At 46.1% G+C, this 26271-nt stretch overlaps 1 protein-coding gene across 1 annotated transcript in view; it reads right to left on the bottom strand.

Annotated features, from left to right (window-relative positions):
- The window catches only part of LOC112588206 (uncharacterized), a 262479-nt gene extending 238365 nt beyond the window's left edge, over positions 1-24114 (bottom strand). Inside the window, exon 1 of the mRNA XM_025297210.1 lies at positions 22401-24114. Within this exon, the coding sequence (XP_025152995.1) occupies positions 22401-22584 (184 nt within the window). The 5' untranslated portion in view covers positions 22585-24114. The remainder of the gene's footprint in view (positions 1-22400) is intronic.
- Positions 24115-26271: the final 2157 nt, after the last annotated feature.

Genomic DNA, 26271 nt, shown 5'->3' with positions numbered 1-26271 from the left:
AATAATCCCCCACGAGCAAATTACTCGTAATTCCGTCGGCCAACGCGTACGTCTGACGCACAGACGCGCGCGAATCGCGGATGATGCGCATAACCGGCGTAATATATGCGCGATAATAGAATTAAATTAACTCAGCGGCGCGCGCATAACCACCCTGATTAACCGACTGTTACTTGAGAGGTTCCGTTGGAGCGCGCGCGCGCGGCCGCGCACCACCTCTGTCTCTGCAGCGACTGTGCTTCTCCTCCCGATGAACTTCTCCCGGGCGTTTGTCGCGGATGTTCGTCATTGACTTCACGAAACGAACTTCCTACACGGACTACGACTGCGAGCTGCGCTCGTGCGCGCGCGCGCGCGCGCGCGCTCCTTTTGTGTCCTCTTACCTCATCGCGCAACACGATGGCGAATAAAACAGCTCGAGAGCCACGCCTGACGGTGAGGCTTGAACAATTTTTCGTGTCGTCCTCGTCGCTGCTGCGTCGCTTTGTAACTCGCGTTATACCCAGAACTCCCCGTGCTGATTTCTGATTCGCAGCTACAGCCTCGGCATCATTCAGGTTCGTTTTCGCGTACGCAGCGGCAGCGGCGTCGCGCTTGTCGCGCGGGATACACGCGAATTCAAGCACGACTCATGTGCGAACACACAACGACCTCTCCTCCCGTCTACGCGCGCAATGGAAACGATTATGTCGTGTGTGCGTGCGAGCAGCACATAATGCAATAACGCGAATCAGTCCTCGGGAGATGCTCGCGAAAGCATTACCCGTAATGTTATAATACCGTACGCGAGAGAGCGTGCGTACACGCACGCATACACACTCACTCGTGCGCGCGTCACACGTGCGAGCGTGTAATAAAGGACCCGACGACGTCCGATATATCGACATCCGATGGATCCCCTCGAGCGAGCGAATTATCGGCACTCCTATTATGCGACTTCTAATAATTTAATTCGCATTTCGCGTTTTTGTCTCAATCGCGCGCTCGTACGCTCGTACGCGCGCAAACGCGGCATACGCGAGTGTTCATCTAATAATCCGATCGCGTAATGCGCGCGTGATGCGTGCGGACAAAAGAATGTAAAAACAATTTGCACAAGTCGCGCGCGCAGCGCGGCATCGACGTCCGCGAGAAATGGAAGGATAAGTAGCAAATTAACGCATCGACGTATCGACAAGGGCGGAAAAGATGTTTGTAGCTACACGGTGATAATCGGAAATAATCGCAGACAATCATTTTGGCGTTGTACAAAATTATTACAGCGTATAGTATCGTTTTATTACCAACGCACTAACGATATTCTATTACTGTCGTATCAGGTGGCAGTAGCTTTATGCGCGCATGTCGCTGCCGCTTCTATCTGTCGGAACAACCGAAAGAGCTACACTTGGCGCCGGAAGTGGCCGTAATAGTGCAGTAAAGTAACTATAGCGGAGAAAACTATTTTCGTGTTTGCTGGAGACACTATCCCACATATTTTTACCACCAACGCACACTCCAGCTGTGCTGCTGTAGCAACGGCGATACTATAGCATATAAACACCTTTAGCATGTGCCACTACTTTTTTGTTGAAATAACAAAGCGACATGGCTGGCGCCGGAAACTGGTGCCAGTGGAATTAACAGAATCTCTTTTTTTACTTATCGTGAGTAACGAGGACGAACAGCGACAGCGGCGAGCACTCGGTGTCTTTCTCCACCTCTCTGTCTTTCCCTGCGAGAGCTCGATCTCTCCGTCGCACCTGCGTCAAGAAGTCCGCGCGCGCGCGCGCTTGCGATTTTTGTCAGGAGCCGCCGCCGCCGCCGCGGCATTGAGCCATCGCGAGACAAATAATCGTCCCCCGAACAGAGGAACCTGTTAAAAGTTGCTAACTCCCGTGACAGAATAGGGCGCCGCGCGGTGAAAGGATATAATAGACATGCACGCACGCGTGGAGGGTACCAGCGGAAGCTGCACCACCGTCCTCGTCCACGTGAAGGGAGGTGTGTGGGAGGGACGGCGGGCGCGAGGGGAGAAGGATCATCGACGGCCGGGATTTCCAAGAGGAACGAGGACGACGCGAGACCATACGAATATGTTATACGCTCAAGCTCGTTCGCTCGTAACCGCGCAGCAGAATAGACGAATTGTTCGGCAGCGGGGCTTTTGTCTATTTTACGGAGTTCCAAGGGCTTCCATTGAGGGACGGCAGGGCGAGCGGCGCGGAGGCCGGGGGCGGGCGGCGGGGGGAGAGGAGGAAGAGCCGAAAGCTCGGAAATATATTCTCAACTGAACGTTGTACGGATTCGCGCACCGGGCGTTCCTAATTATTGTTTTCCAGACATCCGTCCTCCACCTGGTTGCCGCGGTGACTGAAATTCCTGTTGTAAAAGTTTCTCCGCTCGACGCTCTCGCTCGGGGGGAACAAGAGTGCGAGCGAGCGAATGCTCGGCCGGAGTCATCGTGTCGCGGCAAGGATTCCGAGTTCTCTTAAACACTCTTTTTTACACGTGCGCGCACTATGCCTGCACGTCGCGAAAAGAGGCGCGTGCAACGCCTCGGCCGAGGAGAGCCCGAGCGATCGGCCAGTGGAAGCCTGTGCGAGCACAACGAATGTAGCTGAGAAAGAATTTTCCCACCGCAGCAGCACAGCTTTGAATCTCAGCTTTGAAACACATCGGCCGATGCCCGATGAAAGTACCGACTTGTTGACGAGCGCAGTGTTCCATTTTTTTCTTTACTTGCTGCATAAAGGAGAAGTAGGATTGAGAAAAAAATGTTACACCTTACACGACGCGCGTACAAAATTTCCCCTTGCGGATTTGTGACAAAAATCCGCAGGGAGAAAATTGACAGCGTTATAGGATAGCGTTGCTATTAAAAGTAGGACGTTGTATTAATTCCGACGGTCGGCTAAATCGGAAAATAGAAATAGAAATTCGCGGGGGGTGACGCGAACGGTGGTGAGATCACCGATACCTTCATAATTCTACTTGATAAAAACGCCACATGTGAAAAGATTGCAGATACTATTTTCTTGATAGCGTCGGTAAGAAGGACTCGAAAAGCGATAGTCGGAAACGAGGATGCGAGAACAGATCGAGGGAAAAGCGAGGCGCGAGCAAAGGCTGAGGATAGGAAGGAAAATGGGGGAGTATAGGGGTTGATGGTGAGGTAGTCGGTATCGGTTAAGTGGGGGAAATTGCAAAACAATGAGACGCCGGGGTAGGGGTAACAATGTGAGGGACAATAGGCCTGATAATGTGCCGGAGAATGGACGCCTAGACAAAAGAGTCGAATAAGGGCGCGCTCACCTACCCGATCCAGCACCCACGTTACAACGTCGTCTCGTCCGCAACGTACACACTATACGCGCGGCATAAAGCGAGGACGCAAAAAAGACGCACGCATATTTTTCGGTCGATCGTACTCGCGCACGATACGCCAAGAATTTGGATTAATCCGAAGGATTAATCCAATCGGATCGGATCGGAGGTATTAGGCAAAGGACAAGGGCCTCTCTCTCTCTCTCTCTCTCTCTCTCTCTCTCTCTCTCTCTCTATGTTCTCTTTATCAGCGATGATTGTAGAATGATACGGAGCGGCCGCGGATTCTTTGATAACTTCGGCCGAGGACGAAAGAAATGATTATTAAATGTTTTAAATCGCTGCTGAATTATTAAATTTACGGGAGTTGTTGGATTATTTAACATTTGCTTATCAACGGAACGGAGAGAAAAAGAGATTGCGGTGCACGCAATGCATCTTAAGATGGAATCCAAATCTCGACTCGTCGTGTTATTTTCCGCGTGCGCGTGAAGGTAAGGATGGAAGGTGGAAATTTTCGATAGGAAGAAACGAAATGGAAATGCGGAGGAGATATGACAATTATGAAAGATACATGTTCGCATTAAACGGTATAAACGGTTTCACGGTATAAACGGCTGTGCAAGAAGCCGCAACAGAGAGAAACAGGAATAACGCACATCCGAGACACATCCGAATGCCGGAGGCTAATGCTTGATGTAACCTCGCGTTCTTGCGGGGTTCCGAGTCAAGGGGTTTGAGTGAGAGAGCTCGAAGCCAACTTGAGACACGAGCGCTCGCTCGCTATGCATGTATGTACATGTGTGTATGTATGTGTGTGTATTGTGTTTAGGTGCACGTCGAGGCTGCTTTGAGTCAGTTCAACAAATTTAGAAAAGTCTAAACTTTATGAAAATGAGATACGTGTGAATCTAATAATATAGCTATTTTATCACGTCGGTTGGAAAATGGCTTTACAACATGGTGAAAACGTACGCCATTAAATAAAGGGTTTTTCAAATTTTACTAAATTAAAAACTACCATTTTGAACTACTATATTGAAAACCGTAAGAGAGGTACTTGAGGAAAGATAATAAATATATCAAATTCATAGTAATATCTTATATGTTTCATACAATACACTCTGATGAGTATTTTATAAAATTCATCTTAAGAGGTATCCCTTTTATTCAGTTCTTAGAAGTTATTTTTAATTAAAATTACAGCACATAAAGCGCCATTAAATTTTGCTTATTTAACATTTTCTCAATATATCTTATGGTTTTGTACGTAGTTTTAGAATCATCTTTCGGCCCAAACAGAAGATAACTATGTTATTAGATTTATAGCTACTGCATCTTTGCAAAACGTACAATTGTTCAACATTTCACGGTTGTCGAGAAGCTTCTTTGCAAGACACATGTATGGAAAAACAACTCGGTTCATGTAACTGTTTTTCTGAGGACCAGATAAAAACTCGGTCGTAGGAATGAAAAAGTGAACATTTCTATTCAGTTAGTTGACTTCAGATATCTCAGCCAAATTTCAACGCAGATAAATGTTCAAACAAATACTTCGCGATAACAAAGATGATATCGTTTTTCGCAACCGACTTTTCGTCTGATCATCAGGTTAGCCGAGAAACTTATTTCCCGTATGGAATAGCCGCGTAATTGATCAATTAATCTCCCAAAAAGTAATAATCTCTAAATTTTCATAAAATTTCACAGAAGAAGAGCATGAGATAAGGAAAACGCGTTGCGGAAGTCAACTTTGACGAGACGTTCAGATGCGCGCAAAACACGAGAGACCGAGCCCGCTCGATTCTGATCACGGTTATTCAAAAAAGCGCGAGTAACAGAAATCTTTTTACATTTCACGTCGTCGCTCTTTCGCGAACTTTCTTCCGAGAGCACTCCGATCCTCGCTGTGATGCTTTCGGTAATCGAGCGGCGGATGTGCACCGATGCACCGCGGGCGATAGAAAGAGAGAGAGAGAGAGAGAGAGAGAGCGAGCGCCACCGAAAAAGCCACGAAGAAAAGTCAAAGTTTTCGCGTGTTAACGATTCTTTCCCGCGGAAAAATGTGTCTCGAAGATATACGCGCGCGCATATCGGCGTTCAACTTCGCGAGTGAAGGACGACGAACGCGAAATGAACCCGCCGCTGCGTAACGTCGGAAGAAGGAGAGAGGCGAGAGCTGTAGAGGCGCAGCAACGCGCAAGGAAGCGAAGGAAAAACTTCGCGAAGTGAGCAGCAGAAAGAGAGATACCACCGGTGTCGAAAGCAGAAAGAGTTGCGCGACACGAAAAAGTCACAAACGGTCCGTAGAATTTCACGGTTGCGGAATACAATCGTCTTCGGGCATGCGCGCGCGCGTACTCGTATCATTTGTCACGTTACGGTACACACACGTCAAAGTCGATGCTTAAGCGACTGTCAGAACCACAGCACAAAGAAAACACTTTGTCAACAAGACTCAAGTAACAAACGCATCGACCGTCGAAATTGAGAATTTTAGCATGACAATCTTTCGTTCCGGATCATTTCCGAGCGTCATTAATAGGGCTCGCTTAACGTTTCAGGTGTTCGTTTTTTTATGTGCGATGGCCTTGAATAAAACAGCGCTATAAGTATAGCGAACCGGCAATTGTTTGGTGCTTTTTATCTTATTATGAGTTGGCTGTGTTGCTTCGTGCGGGATGGAACGTTCGCAAGAATGCGCACCACGTGAAGAAACGTCCTTAACCTTGCAAATGTTGTGAAAGATTAATAAATGGTTCCTCAGGTCCAATATTATCATTTTTCCTTCGTCAAAATTATAAATGGTTATTTACTGACGTTTTTCTCCCTCGGGACTTAAAGTACATTTCCCGCAAAGTTTTTAAGACTTATATTTGCACGACAACACTCTAGGAAAGTTATTTGCTATTGAAAAATGCCAAAAAGTCGACTAAAATCGCCAGCTACCCGTGCTTTACTAAGATGAAATGTCAACGGCGAGATCGACAAAATTATTTAAAAATATTTCAGGATCGAAATTTTTGTTAAGATATGTCAGTCAGAGCAGAGAAATATTTGATTTAATTTTGGAATTGAAGGGTGCAGTGTCTATATTAGATTTATTTCCGATATTTTATGAACATGCCGGTTCGCTTCTTCAGGGAGAGAAACAACCTGAAATAATCTGAAACTACGTTTCAGAAAGTTTCAGGAAATTAAATGAAATGTTCATGAAACGTCGGTGACAAAGATGGACGTGGCACCGCAACCAAGAAATCAAGATAAATATATGAGAACTCTCGAACAATACTAAAAATCAACCAAAACCGTGTGCTTCATGAAAATAATAAAATTGCTAACTGCTAACTTATATTTTTAAGCACCGTTAAATACCTAATAATTAATATCTAATAATGAATACTTTTAGTTAGTGTTCTATATATTGGGTGAGTGCAAAAGTTCGTACGGAGTTTGTGAGTAAAAGTCACACAGTGATTAGGCAAACAAAAATCTTTATTTAATCAATGATATATTCTCCATCGTTTTCTATAATCTTTTCCCAACGTTCTGGCAGCATACGGATGCCTCGATCATAAAAACTGCGCGGTTTAGATTCGAAGAACGAAGAGACGCCGTTTTTTAAGGCCTCCAAAGAGTCAAAGTTTTTTCCATTTAAATAATTTTGCAATGACCGGAACAAGTGATAGTCAGATGGTGCGATATCAGAAGAATACGATGGATGCGTTAAGACATCCCATTTCAGGCTCTTCAGTTTGCGCAGCGTCTTTTTCGAAACGTGTGGTCTGGCGTTGTCGTGATGAAAGACGACTCCCTTGCGATTTGACAAAATCGGACGTTTCTCTTTTATTTCTCGATTCAGATTGGTTAATTGGCGACAGTACTTGTCCGAATCAATCGTTTCGCCAGCGGGGAGAAGCTCGAAATAGATTATGCCCTTGCAATCCCACCAAACAGAGAGCATCACCTTCATCAGGTGCAAACTGGCCTTTGGCATTGCGTCACCATGCTCACCTGATTGTTTCCATGTCCGTTTGCGCTGAACATTGTTGTAGAGGACCCATTTCTCATCGCCCGTCACTAGTAGATCCAAAAACGACTTGTTATTGAGCCGCCCGAGTAAAGAAACGGCTGCAGAAATTCGCTTGATTTTGTTCTTCTCGGTCAGCAAATGGGACACCCATATATCGAGCTTCAAATCGAATCCCATCTTTTTTAAACGCCGAAAAGCGGTTGATCGGTCAACGTTTAGTGCTGTAGCAACTTCTTCTGTTGAAATTCGCGGATTATTGAGCACTAAAGTACGCAAAACATCGTCATCAATGTCAGAAGGTCGACCAGAGCGTGGCTCGTCTTCAAGGTTAAATTCTCCGCGCCGAAATTTAGCAAACCATTTTTCCACAGTTCGTTTAGCTTCATGCTTCATCCTGATAAACATCCTGAATGTTTTTTACGGCTGCGGCAACGTTTATTCCCTTCCGAAACTCGTAAAGCATAACATGCCGTAAATGCACCTTATCGATACTCATTTTTAAAGTGATATTTCTCGAAGCAGTTTGTATGAAAACAAATGATTTTTTTTTAATAACAGCTGAAGACGTCACCTTTCCAACGTTATATAATATGTAGATGGAAGTATTAATGACAACACTTTACGACGCTTATAACTCCATCTATTGAAACTCCGCACGAACTTTTGCACTCACCCAATATTTCAGTATAGGTAATGGATGAAATTTTATTTGTTTCGATTCATTGTTTTCGAGCAATCTATCTATGTGTCACCGATGTGAACCTGGCAAGTAACTTGTTAAAAAAAAAATCGCAATACGGTTTGATTGTACTTCGCTTGTACCTGTTTGTACCACTTCTTGTTCCGTTTGTACCTCGAGAGATAAAAAGATAGGAGGAGGGGAAAAAATAGCAAGCAAGCAAATATAAGATAGCGCAAAACGGCCAACGCCATTCGAAAGAGAATCGTTTGTACCCGTTTGTACCTGCCTTCAAATCGTTTGTACCTCAGAGGAATCGGAAATACAGGATCTTCAAAAAGCGTCCAAGAGGTACTTTCGCCAATTTTTTAGATATCGCAAAACGGCCAATGCCATTCGAGAGAGAATCCTTTATACCCATTTGTACCTCTCTTCAAACAGTTTATACCTCAGAAGAACCGGAAGTACAGGATCTTCAAAATATGTCGGAAGGTTACTTTCGTAGCCGTTTTGCAATATCTCAAAAATTGACGAAAGTACCTTTTGGATGATTTTTGAAAATTCTGTACTTCCGGTTCCTTTGAAGTACAAACGATTTGAAAGGAGATATCAACGGGTACAAACGATTCTCTTTTGGATGGCGTTGGCTGTTTTCGCATGTCTTACATTTGCTTGCTGGCTATTTTTCCCCTTCCGCTTATCTTTTTATTCTTTAAGGTACAAACGAAACAAAAAGTGGTACAAACAGGTACAAACGAAGTACAATCGAACCGTATTGAGAATTTTTTTTTTTTTTATTAAGTTGTTTGCCAGGTTGTTTGCCATATCGGCCTTTGTGTCGCAGTATTTATGTGTCGTAGGCAATATAATTTTTATGTGTCGTCTCATAGAATACGACGATACATAGAAATTATTTAAAAACAAATATTAACAGAAGCGTCTCGTGAATGCACAGGGCGAGGAACGAGTGCGTGCGTACGTACGGACCGGCGTATACCAGGTATGTCGGTAATTACTTTCCGGTTTTTGTAACAGATGTCACTAGCCATAAGTATGCAATGTTATGATTTGATACATATATCATTTTATTCTACTGACATTAACCTCAAAACCACACAAGTTACGTTCCGCCAAAATAACAGCGTTATAGATTAATAATTTTTTGAAAATGTCGAGTTTTGTGCCTGAAAACGTGCATTTGCGGCACGCATTACTTTTCTTGTTTAATCAAAAGAAAAAAGCCGCTGAAAGTCATCGTTTGCTGGTAGAGATTTACGGTGAGCATGCTCCAACCGTAAGAACATGTGAAACGTGGTTTCGACAATTCAAATGTGGTGATTTCAACGTTCAAGACAAAAAACGTCCTGGTAGGCCGAAAGTTTGAAGATGCGGAATTGTAGGAGTTATTGGATGAAGATCCAACACAAACTCAAAAACAATTGGCAGAAAAGTTGAATGTGAGCCGAGTAGCAATTTGTGAACGATTACAAGCGATGGGAAAGATCCAAAAGATGGGAAGATGGGTGCCACATAAATTGAATGACAGGCAATTGGAAAATCGAAAAATCGTCGGTGAAATGCTGCTTCAAAGGTATGAAAGGAAGACATTTCTGCATCGAATAGTAACGGGTGATGAAAAATGGATGGTATACTTATGCAACAACTCTAATTGAGCAGAGGTCAGATTATCGTTATCGCTATAAAATCAGACTGAATTATGAGTATCCCCGATCGATTCTTCAGGGTCCAATTATATCGGAAAACTGTTACCATTTTTGTTTTATGTTTTGTGAGCCAAACTATTCCAGCTAAAGATGCGGAACGAGCCGAGTTACGAAATTAAAAAAACATTCAGCTTTCATCCGAGTAAAATTGTTCCCGCAAGAGGCGCCACGAGATGATTCAGTTGATCGATCAACCTATCGATTATCATGTCCTCGCGATCTGACTTGTATTAAGTGGACGTCAGTATTATGTTAACTTTATCAACCAAAATTTTTATCGATGCGGTAAAAGTTGCAATGTTCACAATTACCATTTAATTATGAACTTAGTATCTAATTACCGATCATGCTATTTTCATAATGTTTCCGATGAATACTTAATAGATACAATATTACCTTACAATTATTTATTTAATTTCTGACTAGCGATCATGTCACTTTTATCAGGGCTTAATAATATGATGTATAATGTTCATAATATTCAAGGTTAAGTAAAATAATTTTTTTTAATTATGTTTAAAGTTTAATAACTTATAAAAATAAAATTATTACGTTAAGAGTTACACAAATTAAAATAGACTTATTTAAAGATTGAATTAAAATTGAATTTCCTCGTTAATATTAAACATTAATTAAGCAAAACAATATATATATATATATACATATATATATATATACCTATTATTACTTATGTATTACTTATATTCGAAGTAACCTTGATAAAAAAATTTTTTTAATCGAAAGCAGTGAACCGAAACAAATAAAATTTCATCCATTACCCATATGGAAGTATGCAAAAGGACACTAATTAAAAGTACTCATCATTAGGTATTTAATAGTGCTTAAAAATATAAGTTAGCAGTTCTTTTTACACCGATTCGGGAATTACAGCATAAAATCCTTAATTTCACACGGCGCGCGTGCGGAACGGTAATAAATAAATACTTTGACGGTTTATACAAAAAACCAATGTGTACTATCGTATCAAATATGAAATATCGGCATCGCGTTGATAGAAAAGTCGAAGATGACTCGCAAATGAGCGAGACCCAGCAAAGGTAATTACGGCTAAGACGTGAAGGAAGAAGGATCAGAGACGAGGAAATCGCGCGTAACGATTCTTTCCACCGCCGCGAAGAGACAGATTTCTACGATCGGCTTCTGCCCGGGGAACAACTCCGGCGCGGGAAGAGGGGGGGGGGTGCTCGCGCGGGTTAAGTAAAGTCGTTCTACGAGGTCGCCACATCGCGGATTCGCCGTCCACCCCCGTTATCCGCCAGCCCTCCCAGGTTCTTCACTGCCGGTGCCCTGTGCGCCTCGTCGTGGAAGTGCAGGGGATGAAAGGAGAACAAGAGAAGTACAGACAATGGATTCGGTTCGCGGCTGTGTTGGTGGTGCTGCATTGTCGCCCGGCATTGTTGCGGCCCGGTTATTGTGTCGCTGTTTTGTGACCGATCGCAAGGTGGCGTGCCTCGTGTGCGCGAACCCCGTCCACGATCGTTAGGCACGTTCGCGATTATTCGGAAGAACGATCGTTCGACGATAAAACCGGCTTCGAAAGGTGCCCCCACCCCTCCGTCCTCGCTCCTCGGCCGCCGAGTGCGAAGCAGGAAGAGAAGGAGAAGGTGTGGTGTTCGCCAAGTTAGCGGTCGGAACTTTTGTCGCATTGACTTTATATACCCGGAACGACGGCGGGCACGCCGGTCGGGGTAAAAGTTCACGTTACTCGCCGACCTGTCGCCCACCGTCGAATCTATGAGACGTAAGATCTGTTTACCACATCTGTTTACCACCACCTCGCGATCCGTAAGTCCGCTTCGGCGTCTTCGGCGGAGGGAGGACAGTCGATGTGTTGATTAGACTTTGCAAAAGCGTAGCCTAATGAAGGATCAGGGAATTCACCCTCACCCCTACCCCTCCCCTCCCGCCCTTTCTAATGTTTATTCGTGATTCCTCCGCGAGTTGCGGCGAGGCTGCTCCTTTCGACGTTCGCTCGCGCGACAACGGCGGCAAAAACACACGAGTGCCCCGGCTCAGCCGGCATGACACCACGAAACTTTATTCGCAAGTACGAAAAACCATATGAAGGAGGAGAAAGAGTTAGAGGGTGGAGGTGGGAAGGGGAGCGAGAGAGAGAGAGAGAGAGAGAGAGAGAGAGGGAGGGAGGGAGAAGAGGAGAAGAAGGAGGAGAGGAGAGAGGATTCTCTACTCATCCTCCCGTAGGTCTCATTGTGTTGGACGATTGTCTTAGAATAATGGCGGAGACTCACAATAGTGACTACAATGCTTGCTCGTTTAACAATGCGGTGACGTCACGCGGCGTCGTGTACGTGAATGTACCGGTACGGGCGCGCCGGCATCGTGTGCGTCGTCTCTTTAGACTTCGTCTTTCTTCCTTTCTCTCTCCCTCTCCCTCTCTCTCTCTCTCTCTCTCTCTCTCTCTCTCTCTCTCTCTCTCTCTCTCTCTCTCTCCCCCTCACTCCCTCTTTCGCACATTCTCTTTCGCTCTCTCTCTTTCTTCGCGGTACCCAGCCGCCACCTTTCTCCCGCCACAGCCACCTCGTGCCTTCTCTTTTCCGCGATTCTTTACTTGGTTATTCATGGCGGGGACCACCCTCGTCCACCCGCGGGTCAGCAACGGCGACGGCGGCGCCGATAATGCCGGGGAAAGTCATTGACGGTAGCGTGGAAAAAAGGCCGACACGGCATCCAGCTTTCTGGCGGCGAAATATCAGGATGGTCAAAGTAATCAAGCGCGGAACGTGAGATATGCGATGATTCTACTGTCGGGCGATTCGCGCGACGGGAAGGAGGTTGTTTCTTGGCTTTCTCAGACGCTTCCCTAACGCTTCTCTAACGGCCGACGAGAAAGCTAACGATGACTCCTCGCGTGTATCTGATACGCGAAACGAGGTGACTTTGGGATTTTGATGTGGTGACTATGTAACACATTCTCCAAATTTTGAAATTTGCCAATACTGAAATCGAATTAATGGAAAAAGCTAAAGTTAAAAGACCCCGATTCTGTCTGTGACAATAAAATAAATATGACTACCGTAAAACTTCAAAATTGCAAAACGTCATAGTCACATCAACGTTCAGATCACCCTGTTTTACGGTAAATATTGAAATAATCAAACCGATATCTCTTGTGGAAATACACTCGACGAAATTCGACGGAACTTGTCCTTTGGATATTTTAATCGATCCAACTCTCCAACAATAGCATAAGGATGTCAAAGCAGTAATCAACACACCGGGGTATCGCTTCTCTCACATTTACATCGATCAACCTTGACTTTTATTGCCCCGGACAAGCGCGCGAACCCTTCGCTCGGTGGCACCCCTGCGTGCTTGCGGATTCGGTCAAATCATCCCTTGGGATGAGTCGAAAATGCAGTTCGTCCCACCTTTCTACGCTACGCAGTGCGGCCTTATTCAGGGGGTAGGGGGGGGGTTATTAAACAAGATGATAGGCATGGTTATATCGACAACTTTATGCGTCAGTTAAAAAGGCGACTGAAAAGGGCACGGTCGCACCCCCTTTCCCTGCCTGAATCAATCACAGAATCGGGTGAAAGCGCGGGGGATTTCCGAAACAAGATTCATGCGGTGCGAAAGCTACGAAATCTCCGAGATACGAGGGTAGTCCCAGAAGTACCTGACCTACCAAAGAAAACACGAAAAATTTGGGAAAAAATATCTTTATTTCTCTACATAGTCTCCTCATAGCTCAATACACTTTTCCCAGCGATGTTCAATAGCTTCGATATCCTGTTTATAGTGGGAATCGTCGAGCTCCTCAAAATAGCCATCAAGCCACCTTGGTCCATTGTTTTGACTGTTCCTTCGTCTCAGGTGTGAAGTGATGGACCCATGTTTCATCCATGGTTACGAATCGACGCAAAAACTCGGCTTTATTGCTGCGAAACTTGGCCAAACACTCGATTGAAACATCCTCACGACGCTGTTTTTGTTCCAATCGCGGCGCACCCATCTTGCGCACAGCTTTCTCATGTCCAAATTTTCAGTAAATATGCGATGTACAGCACTTTTTGAAATGCCTACCATGTCTGCTAACTCGCGCACTTTCAGTCATCCCGCCAGCGACGGTCATCCAATACCACTTTGTGGATTTTCTTCACCATTTCTGGCGTGGTCACCTCATTTGGTCGACCGTTGCGATTTTCGTCTTGGCAGCTCGTACGGTCTCGTTTAAACTCCGCCACCCAATATTTTACTGTTGTAAACGAAGGAGCAGACTCCCCCAGAGTAGAATCTAGCTCCGCTTTGACATTGGTTGAACTGAGGCCTTTCAAATGAAAGTATTGTATCACATAACGATGAGCAATTTTTTCCATGTTTACAAATTCACTGAGAGCGTTCACTATTGATGGCTGCCAAACAAATACTAAACAACGTAGCGTCGTCAAACTTCAGACTTAAGCTTTATAAGGTTGGTACTTTCTACCATAGTCATTCTTTTCAAACAACCGCTATCTATACGTCAAGTCAGGTACTTCTGGGACTACCCTCGTACTTCGTTAAGGCGAATGACATTACACCCGGCAACTGCACACTCGACTGACTCTAACCAGGCGAATCTTTACCTCTGCTACTACCGCGAGGTCCATCGATCGCAGCGACATCTTCAATCTAACGTTTGATAGATTTCGAAGCGATCGCTGGCGCCGAAAATCGACTTTCCGCGAGATACCGTCGATAGGATGCAAGAATTTCGCAAAAGACGCGTAGGCGGAGGGTGACGAAGGAAGAAAGAAAGAAAGAAAGAAAGAAAGAGATAAAGGGAGCCCAGAAAGACAGGGGTACATTGTGCCCGGCCGCTTGATACTTTATTCCGTATAAAAGGAAAGACGGAACAATGGCGGGAACGCGGAAGAATGGAATGAAATGGGACCGAGGGAGACTGATAGAAAGGAAGAAGGCAGAGGCGCGCGCGCGCGCGCGCACTCGCTCGCTCGCTCGCTCGCTCGCTCGCTCGCGCTCGCGCTCGCGCTCGCGCCAGTGTGAAGACTCATCACTCTGTAAACAATGCGCAAAGCGAGAGTGACTCAAAGAGCGGCGAGATCGTCAGAACTCCTCCTCAAATGAGACAAGAGAGGACAGAGAAGTCGACGCGGCGCGCCGTCGTCCTTCAGATATTTCGACGTACCTCGTTTTATACCGAGAGGATAGCGTATATACTAAATTTAGGAAATTTCGTACAATCTTGGGGTATGTGCACTAAGTTCGAGAGATTTAATACAAAGGGCAAAAAGAGGATTGTCTTGGTCGATAGAGCAAACTCTACTGAATGAGCTAAATTGCTTGTAATAATGGGAAATTCAATTGGAATAGTATAGCAAAGTGGTTGTACTCTATAGAGATTCCAAATCCAATCGATAAATAAATTGATAATTCTATTGGTAAAAATCAATTTCCTAGCACAGAGATTTTGTAATCGATTCTTTCCTATTTTTACACGATTCGATTCTTCTTCAACGGAGAGAATCGACATTCAGGAAATCAATTCTTATAATTCGACTTATTTATCGATTGTTACATAGAACCCAAATGTTTAAATTTCTGTTGGAGCTTCTAGACACATAACACTGCTCTCATAATTTCTTGCTTTTCGCTTCTATTGAATGTCCAAACATGTCGAAATTTGCGACATCAATAAAAATAATAAATAAATTATAAAAATAAGTTTTCTGTTTTATTATACTCTTTGTTAAGTGATTTTGACGAATTACTTAATATTTGTTTATCGCGGGTACATTATAAGTAATCGAAGAAGCAATATAATTAACATGTTTCTCATTGAAATTAAGAATAGGGATTAAATAGAGGACGCTATACGCATGAATAACAAGATAACTAAATATTAAATAATTTCGAATACCCATCTTCTTAACAATACTTGTAGGACTTGTAAAGCCATTTTAGAGATTTTGTAAGAAAAAGTCATTTTTAAGCCTAGGCAAAAAAAACCTACAGAAAAGTGTAGTAAATAACCATTTATAACATTTAAGGGTATCAAATAGCTTATACTGCTTTACATTTCTAGGCTCTTAATTGATCTCTTAACATAGAATTTCCAGAGTTACGATGTAGAACTAAAATTTCGACTCGAGTAAAAAATTAGCTTTCCAAAGCTGATAGAACTTTTTATAGATTCGATATAACCGCAGAAGAACGGAAGAAAGCGGATAATTTGTTTCACAAAACTCCTCTCAGAACATGGAGCTTCTTTTACTACATAGTGGATATGTAAATTAAAAAAATTTTGCTTACGTTCATCTCTATGTACATTATGTTCTTCAAATATGCACATATCACTGTTCCTGACATCTAACTTGTTAAACTGTAATGCGAAGCCATAAGTAGCGACCGAGAGAAGCGATAACGCTAATCTGATTTCTTCGATTGTCATACCAACTCTGCTGCACAGAACTATTCAGCAGAAGACTAAAGAAGTAGAGGGCAAGGTTACTGGCAGAATAATGCAGCGGAACTTGCTTTACATAACACATTCCGCCGCAACAATGGAACGCCGGCAACGGTGACTGCCTTCAAAAAGAATCGTTTAATGTCGAAGAAATTGTCTAAGGCCGCGCGGAGGAAGAGGAGCAAAAATTAATTTTATCCTGAGACAGAAATAGAAAAAGAAAAGAAAGAGAGAGAAAGAGAAAGACAGAGAGAGAGAAAGAGAGAGAGAGAGAGAGAGAGAGAGAGAGAGAAATATATCGAACGCAACACCTCCCTTCCTTTTTACTGAATATCTAAGAACCGTCGAGAAAAAACATGGGTCTCCTTGAGGCGAGAATCTCTCTTCAACGAACTTGCATCTCTGTGATGCTTTTAATCCGCGGAAATATATATACTTTACGCGCGCCAATGATCCCCCGATATCGTGTTATCTGCCGGTATTATCGATAAACATGCGACGGAAGAAAAGAAACGAGGGGTGGATCGCGAACATTTCACAGAAGCCGGATCGCCTAAACGATTCCAGTGCGTAGAATTGCGGGTTGTCGCGGCCCGAATACGTCGCCATTAGTGCGAGATAAAACGTTACAAACTAGGGTGGGATCCGCAGAACTTAGACTTGCACGGAGAGAGAAAGAGAACGAGAGACAGGGAGCGCAGAGAAGGAGGACGTTGGGGTAAGAGGAGACGGGAGGGCGGGCGAGGGTTGAAAATATTTAGACATCCGCGAAGGGATGAATAAGACTAAATTGTATCCACAATGCTGTCTCAGAGGCAGAGGCGCTCTGAATAGCCTTAATAAACTCGCTGAATCCTCGGAAATATTTCCAAGCTCTGGAGGAGTACCGAATGCGGCGAAAACTCTTCCCTTGACTTCACGTTCTTCCCGCTTTAGCACAACGTTCGCCCCTCACCCCCTCTCGCCGTCACCCTCTTTATCGTCTCTACATACTGAGGTAATGCAAACGCCATCGGAAAGCCATCGGAATTTTTCTCAAGACGCTACTCCAGATGAGACGGGACAGGGGGAGGTAGAGAGAGAGAGAGAGAGAGAGAGAGAGAGAGAGAGAGAGAGAGAGAGAGAGAGAGAGAGAGAGAGATAGAGAGAGAGAGAGAGAGAGAGAGAGAGAGAGAGAGGAGCTATCCGTGAGGTATATTAATGACTGATGTCGTCATTAAGACGCGCGCGCGCGATTATCATATGAATATTCGTGTGATGGTTATATCCGTGTACGCCGGTGAATCCTGATTATACGTTCTGACGAGCTGAAAATAAGATCCACGGCCGGAAAATCACAGGGAGCTTGATATTTTTGTAAGACGCTACATTCCTGCGCGAGTACGCACGCACGCACGCACGCACGCACGCACGCACGCACACGCACACGTACGCTGGCGTGATATGAAATATCGAGGCACTCTCGCACCATTGCGTAAAAATACTCTTTCGTCTTGCCCGACTGATGGCACGCATCGATAAACATCGGAAACCACGCGCAGCGCCGCACTCGCGCGTTACTCGGCATAATACGTAGATTTGCCAGCGAGCCGAGCGATACAATTTCACCCGCATTAAGGAGAAAGCGTTCGCCCGTTCTCCCCGACGACGACGATTTGTTCGCGGGACTCGCTACCCCTCCACCTCTCTCTCTATCTCTCTCACTCTCTCTCCAAGCCCCGGCCCGCTTTACGGTCGGACGTGGATGCGCGATCCATTTCCGAGCGCTTCGACTTCCCGCGCGCGCCCGATGTAAACAAGTCCACCCGCTTTTCACCCCGGGCGTGACATCAAGTTGCGTAATGTTGTCTTCTTTGCAACGCCCCGCGAGTGCATAATAAAACGTTATTTCCCACCCGTCCCCCGTTGGACAATTTTTCGGGAAATTGTATGGAGCGGGAGCTTCAACCCAACGTCGATCTGGTACTTCCCTCCCCCTCCCTCTCCCTCTCTCACTCTCTCTCTCTCTCTCTCTCTCTCTCTCTCTCTCTCTCTCTCTCTCTCTCTCTCTCTCTCTCTCTCTCTCGATCGCTGTCTATGCGTACCTTCCCAGTCAATAGCCGGCAAAAGTGTAGAACGTCGAAGTTCGCTATTCGCGACTTCCGGCCGTGACCAAGGCGAACGAGAGCGCGGCGGGAGAGAGAGAAAGAGAGAGAGAGAGAGAGAGAGAGAGAGAGAGAGAGGGAAAGAGAGGGAAGGGGGGAGGCCGTCGGAGGAGGACGCGAGTGAAGCCAAGCAGAAATGGATTCGCGATTTCGTATGAATCGCTAGTTACTGAATAAAGTCTTTTCGCCCGGGTTGGCTGGAGCCGGCGGTGGCTGGCTTTACTTTATTATATGTATATTCGCTGCTGCGCGCAGGATGAAACGGGGTTTTCGCGGAGAGTCGAAGAGGACGGGGGGCGGCAGCGGGTGGAGGAGGAGGAAGAGGAGGTGGAGGAGGACGACGAGGAGGAGGAGAAAGAGGTGGAAGAGGAGGTGGAGAACGGGTGAGTGGGGTATCGCGAAGAGGGAGTTGGAAGCACGGAGGAAGGAGGTGGTCGTTCGACCGTGCGGTTCTATGAAATCAAAGGCCACATTGTCACCGGAATTACCTCCATTCGGAAACGACGTATTCAGGCTACCGGGCGCACGTGGAATTAACCCTATTTGTTTGCCGCCTTCGAGTCGCGTGTAACGAAGCCACGATTTATTCCGTATATGCCCGCTCGCCGGTACCCTGCAGTAAGAGAGTGAGAGAAGCACCACAGAGAAAAGAGAGAGAGAGAGAGAGAGAGAGAGAGAGAGAGAGAGAAGGGGAGACGAAGAGAAAGAGAGAAGGACGTCATCTCCCGCGCATCGTGTACGCCGTCGATTCACAGAGCGTCGAGGAATCGATCGAGAGAATAAGAGAGAGAGAGAGAGAGAGAGAGAGAGAGAGAGAGAGAGAGAGAAAGCGGGAGAAGGGGGGCAGAGAAGAGAGAGAAAGAGAGAGAGAGAGAGAAGAGGAGAGAGAGAGACGTACCGCGCTACGAACTCGAAGGCGCTCGGGAAAAGGAGCTCGCGCCGCGCGGCAAGAATCTGAATCGCGGCTAATGAGTCGCTGCTCGATCTACTTGCTGAATTACATCTGCATGTGCATGCCCGGTAACTACGGCGGCTATTGTGCGCGAATCTCGGGCTTCTCCGTGCACGGCAGATTTGCCGATAGTAATCGCCGCAACGAGCCTCGACGCAACGATCGTGCGCGTCATACGTCGCGAAGGATCAGCGACACCCGTCTCTCTCCTCCGCGCGCAGCCCCCCCCTCCCCCTCCCTCCGTCTTCTATCAAATAAATAACAATTCGGACATGCGGGGGACCGGCTCGATCGGCGAAGATCGAATGAGAGCGTCAGAGGATCCGACAGCAGGAGACTTCGGGGAAGCTCTCGAGATCCACGACGGAATAAATTCGTAATCGTTGCTCCTGCGAGGGAACGGCGCAACGGCGGGGCTGCGTTTGGAGTTGCGAGCACGGAAGCACGTTCCGAGCGTTAATGCGTGACGGGGGCTTATTAATCCGCATCGCGCTACCACACTGCCTACTCACGGATGAGGAAATTAGAGCGTATCGTTTCGCGCCTGTCAGCTGTTGGCGTTACGATAAAACCGCTCGAAATTTCACGGTTGCAGATGACACCGTTTTACCGGCCGACTGGCCCGACCGGTGTGCGTCATTCTTCGTCGGGTTCGTTATTGGGAACGAAGCACACTGCGAGCTCCCGTCCATCGCCACGGTAAATTAGTATAGTATCGCCGAAATGTGTAAATGTATTTCCGCTACTCCGAAACCGCGACGCGATATCGGAAGGCGCGTCGCGCAAGTGCTTCGGGCTAAAAAGATAAACATATATTCCTTCGTCGCGCAGGAGTTTAGCGGCCGGCTCCGTGTGCCGAACTTGCAGCGCCGGGCAGCAGCGGCTGTGTGAGATTCGCCACGTGCGAACCGGCTGCCGCACATAAACGCACGTGTACAGGTGGCCGTCGCGGCACGTACGTGCGATAAGGAAGGACGCTACCTTCTCTCGATTCTCGGGAGCCACCCCCCTCGCCCCGAATGAGATCCCCGAAGCGTCTGGCACGGCGCTCCGTTTCTTTGCCCGTACGGAGGCGCACCTTCATTCGGAATTTCTATGTACCTGCAGGAGACTAGGATTATACATAACCTGTGGTCCCCAATATTCATCTATTCGCACACACGATCCCCGTACTCTTATCTATCCCGCTCGACACGTACAAAGCCGCAGAGGGTGTGACACACCCCCCGACCGAGCGATCGGCGCTCGACACAAAAGTCAGACGAAAGATGATGACGCGACGTCGCGGCGCGGCGGTCGTAGGCGGCGGTCGAGAATGAGCCGCGTACGCGTGTGGTGTGCGTGCGTGCGTGCGTGCGTGCGTGCGGCGGAGGAGAGCGACCGAGGACGATGGAGAGAGAGGAAAGAACCGGCGGCCGAAAGTGGGAGGGCGAGAAGCGAGCGAGAGAGAGAGAGAGCGAGAGAGAGAGAGAGAGAGCGAGCGCAAAAGCGCACGCGAAGAAAAACAAATGAACGCTGCTTGCCCGAAACAATCGAAGCCTGTGCGTGGAACAGGGGTTGCTGGCCTTTTATGTTACCAACCCCTGCTGGCGTTCGCCATCTCTCCCCCCGCCTCTCCCCGACCCTCCTGCCCCTCGCCGTTCCACCGTTATACCCTCCACGCACCCTCCTTCATCGTCACCGCTTCATCCTCGGCGCCCTTCCCCTCCGCGCTTCGCGCCCCGTCGCCACGCGCATTCGTTGCACTTAGGCTGGAACTTGAAATAGTCCGACACGCGTCCAATAATGCGCGTGTATATGTGCGCGTGTGTATACATATATATATTACATGTATTAAATATGAAATATTAAATTTATAATTAGATATCAATGATACCGCACACACATATGCGATTGGGCGAAAGTACACACTGTGTGGCGAGGAGTTACACATGTTATTAATATTAAAATTTCATTACACGAGATCTATCAATTTTGATTTTATTTAATGGCTTCTCAATTTAATTTTTTAATAAAACGGGAGGGAAAATATAAAAATTCAATGCAGTGCATGATCTAAAAACGAGTCACTTTGATAACCCATCTGGTGAAATTTCAGGCAATATTGTCTTATTCCAAAAGGTCATTATACGCCGTGAAAAAATGAGGAAATCATATGAAATAAAGCTCTGTTGAATAATTATATAATCTAGAAAACACAAATACGAGAGTAAAGAAATGAAATAAAACTCCCGTAATTTTTGCATCGTAGCTTAAAACAAATATTAAAAGAATACTGAATACTTAAATATCAAAAAATATTGAATATTTTAAATATGGATAATACGGATAATATGGATGCTTGAGAAAAGAATCATTTCCCAATTATATCAATAAGTTTAAACCACTTTCTGATTATATGAGAAAATGTACTGTTTTATGAATTGACATCGAAAAGCATATTCTTGATTCTTGTTCAGTTAGGCATTTGTCCTTGACACTTTGCATCTCCTTGATACGTTTTGAGCTTTATAGTATCGGCTTATCTCTAAATACATACACTCTCACTCGACCTACCATCGAGTCGTGCTTGTTTACATCAATAAAAACAGAATGAGAATGATATTGCGCTAATCCCCCCTTCGTGGCCCGAATTGTCTTTGATTTCTCTTTTCGACCGTTCCGCTAAAATCCATTCAATTCGCGACGATACCACATACTTTGTTTATATCGCAATATTCCAATCTTTTAGCGATGTATATTTGTATATTTGCAGTAATGCATTTATATCCAGCATATAATTAGCGGACAAAAGTTTGGTTTACCGAAGTAACTAGAATCAAACGCGATGTTGAGGGCAGACTTGACACGGGGGACCGCAAAGGGTTAGGGCATATTTACGCGTACAAAACTCGATAAAAGTTCCAAAGATTAAGCAAGCAAAGAGCAAATTGCCAAAAGTATCTGTTCTGGTCTGCCGCGTCGCATGAGACCATGCATATGAGTAAAATTTTCCAATACTCAGAGCAGTTAAATGAGGCGCTAATTCATCAAAGAATCGAGAGCGACCACGCGCCGCGCGCGCGCGCGCGCGAAGACGAGAGGATCAAAAGGAGCGTACTTAGTACATACCACACACGCAGCAGCGAGGCTGAATCCAGGTCGACGAAGACGGCGGCGGCTGCTTCTCGGAGTCGGCGTCGGAGAAATTCGGCGACGACGGGGCATCCGGCGCAACATAAATCAGATCCCATTCCGGAGTGATAGAGATACCGACGACCACTCTAACGACCACTCGGTCAAAGCCAAACGTCATTGCAACCCGCGGCACTACATCCCGGCGAGCCTCGGCGCGTGACGCGTGTCACGATCGTCGCGCAAAATTCAAAACCGAAATTCCGCGCATTGTCCGCGCGTCACCGCACGCGTCACTCACACGCGAGAGATTCTCTAAATCATCGGGCTCGTCGTCCGACATTCGCGCCCGCGCGGAGCGAGGACAACACGTCGTCGCCCTCGCCCTCGCCGTCGCCGTCGCCGTCGTCGACGACGTGCACCAGGAGCGAAGTACGCGCGCGGGAAAAGAGCGGCCCCGGCCGACTGTCTCGTCGGAGTCGCGACTCCGCGCTGGGCTCCCCAGAAGAGCTCCTCGACTTCGGGTCGTCGTCGTCGTCCTCGCGTCGTCGCTCCGCTTCCACGCTTACGATCGCGCAAACGTGAGACCCGCGCGGCGCGCGTGTTACCCGCGTTTTGTCGCGATGCATCGTGCGTATTTCAATCGCGACGAACGTTAAATGCCGGCTTTCAATCGCGTCGGCGATGCGTGTAAACGCGAAATTGAAATAGCTTTCACGGCTGAAACGGCCCGGGCGGACCTAATAACCAGTCCCCAAATGCGCGTCTCTAAATGCGCGTCGAATGGAACAAGGGGATTTTTTATATCTTTTAAAAGAACGTATAGATGATATTCGAAGGACGCGTAAGTCGGGGGCTACGAGTCTGCGGATGCAAACAGACAGTCGATAGTGAAACGTGCTAGAGAAAACATAGATATGAATGCCGATGGAAACAGCGAATGTCCCTTCAAACTGCCGACGAGCTTGTATCATACATCCCCAACGCGTGCGTCGCAACAATATCGCTGTTATTCTCCTGAAGCCTTGACTGCACGATTTTTCGTTATCGGCGCGCCGATCGACGCAGCATGGAAGCGATCTGAGCGTCAAAGTAACCTCAAAGTAACGCGATAAGGGCAACGCTTCGACGCGAACCTGCAGCCTTGCATTTTATTACTGGCTACTCGACAATCCGCAGAGAAATAACGAACGGTGGAAATGTAAAAGAGATTACGTGCATTCGTCGCGGGGACGTTTCGTCGACCACGAAATCGAATTGCCCATGAGTGAGATCGGTGCACTCGCGAGCACTCGCGACGTATGGGATCATTTCACACGCGAGAGATCGCAGGTCGAGACGAAAGACTACGGTCGCACGGAGCGGCGTCCCGTGGATCCGCGGAAGCCGAGATCGTCGTGGTGGCGCGCACGAACACGTTCGAACAGGTTCGCGGGACCGGCGACTCCACGGCACCGGAGTCGCTCTCTCGACTCGGCACTCCCGATCACACTTCCTCGACGTGATTACGACGAACGAGGTGTCACTGATTCGCGCACGAGCGCGTTGGTTAACGACGCACCAAGAAACGTCCGCCCGGAGAGAGAGAGAGAGAGAGAGAGGGAGAGAGAGAGAGAGAGAGAAAGAGAGAGAGAGAAAGAGACCGGCTGGACGACGGAGGCGAGAACGGAGGGAAAACGCGGCGCGCGACCGCACTCGCTTGCCTTGCGCGCGACATTGAACTGATCGCAGTACCTCGCGAAGTTGTCGCCCCCACCGCGCCACGCGCGATCTCCCCACTCCGTCGCATCGCACCCAGCGGCGCTTTAATGCAGCTACATTCAGCCCGCGACCGCTGACCAAAAAAACCAGATTTTTCGTTACCGCGAATCTGTCCGCGCGCGCGCGCGACCCCGTATCTGCGCTCCGAGCGAGCGGTAGAACGATAAAATCGTCACCGGGATCGCGCGCATTGTAACTGACCTGAATGCGCCGTGAAAATTCGGCCAAATTTTCGGATCGCGGCCGCGCACGGCGGCCCACAGCGCTCCGGAGAGTCTTCGGAGGCGATCCGACGAACACGAGTATTCGTTTCTAGACGTTTCCCGACACCCGGGATCGTCACTGGCGACATTATTTCGGCACTCCCGATGCTCGATTGAGCCGTCAAACGAGAGAAAATCGCGAGAGACACGGAGCCTACCTTTAAGCTGCCCAGCATCGCGAATCATCTGTACGTTTTCGAAGTATTTTTTTGCACTGCTGCACATTGGTGCAGTAAGTTTGAGTGAGAAAAGATCTCGTCTCGCTGTACACTTTTATTGCACTAAAGTGCGCCAATTCAGAAAGTTCTTCGAAAGAGATTTAAATGAAGACCATTTTAGAGATTGAAACAAGGATCCTCTCTTTCTCGGTCATCGATCAATCAATTCGATTCTTATCTCTTAATTCTTATTTCTTCTTATTTTTCCGATGTTTTCAGAGTCGATTCACCATGTTGAAAGCCTTCGCTTTTTTATTTTTCAAGCTTTGCTAGCTTTCTTTGCTAGAGGTCTTGGTCTTTTTCACCAGCTTCAGACCATCTTACTGAGATCGCAATGCAATAACCGAAAATCACCTTTAAATATTCTTACATCGGACTGTTAATAAACGCAACGCAATGAATGAATCAAAACGGTTTGAAAGTTTTTTGGATGTTCGGAATGTAGCAGACGCCTAATGAGAAAAAAGTATTGTAGCCGACAGTGTAGAGTAAAAATTATCCAATGACAATCGAGTATTTGTAAAATTAATGACTCCACATCTCGAGGATGCTTAATGTATGTTATGTACATATAAAATAAATTAATCAATTCTAAATCTCTCATGTTTGAAAGTACAAGCAATAAAACTTGAACAGTAAGTGAACCGACCCGACGTTGGGAAGTTATTGAAAACGTAGTTACTATGTTGAAACTTTTGATTGGTTGATTACTATTTGAAACTTGTTGTTTTGTTTTCTTATTAAAGAAAGGAAAGATAAAGATGACTAGATACTTTGAGTATTTTTATGACAAAAAGCCCGTCTCAGAACGGAGTTTCCTAAACAAGTTTTTTCTAAAATTGTTATAATTATGACGCGAATATTCTGCGTGGCAATTACAAAGCAAAGTTTTGCTTCGAGTATCACCTGACGATATGCGTGTTGCGCGAAAATTATAATCAAATTTTGTTCCACGAATATATAAAATATATATAAAATATATATATCAAACCCACACACACACACATACACACACACACACACATAGCCCATGTTCTCTCACAGCGTGCGATAGATGAGACGGAGGAAATAACATTGCTAATAAATCGCGACCCACTGGAGCCATTTGGTTAGAGCTGCGTCTAATAATAAGGAGTTAATACAGACGATCTGCTAAGAATGGTAACTCGATACTTTGTCGGGAACGCCTAACTGATTGAGGCAAATTGAACGTATTGTCAGCAGGAAGCGCAACGTTTAAGTCTGAATATTATTTCAATGTCGCATCGCCAATCGCGGCATTAAAAATTACCGCGAATTAATCCTGCCGAAATCAGCGGGGCTGACAGCTTAATAGCGGGTTGTAACGACTGTTAAATTATACTATATTATATTGCTAAGCATTGAACACATGAGAGTCGTTGACATATTAGAATCATATAATTAATATTAGAATTGTCGTTATTAATAACGAATTGTAAAATATTGATCATTATCATTCAAACGGTCACTCTCAGTCGAATGCATCAAGAGAGATTAAATTTAATTTTTTATTTCATTATATATTTCATTGCACAATACTTTTTATATTTCTAGTTAACATGTGCGTGTGTTTTTACGATATTTTATGTTACTACATTTCGAAGA

The sequence above is a fragment of the Harpegnathos saltator genome, unplaced genomic scaffold (genome assembly GCF_003227715.2).
Source record: "Harpegnathos saltator strain DR-91 unplaced genomic scaffold, Hsal_v8.6 scaffold173, whole genome shotgun sequence".
NCBI lineage: Eukaryota > Metazoa > Arthropoda > Insecta > Hymenoptera > Formicidae > Harpegnathos > Harpegnathos saltator.
The sequence above is the reverse complement of the archived record's forward strand: the minus strand, read 5'-3'. Positions and strand labels throughout refer to the sequence as shown.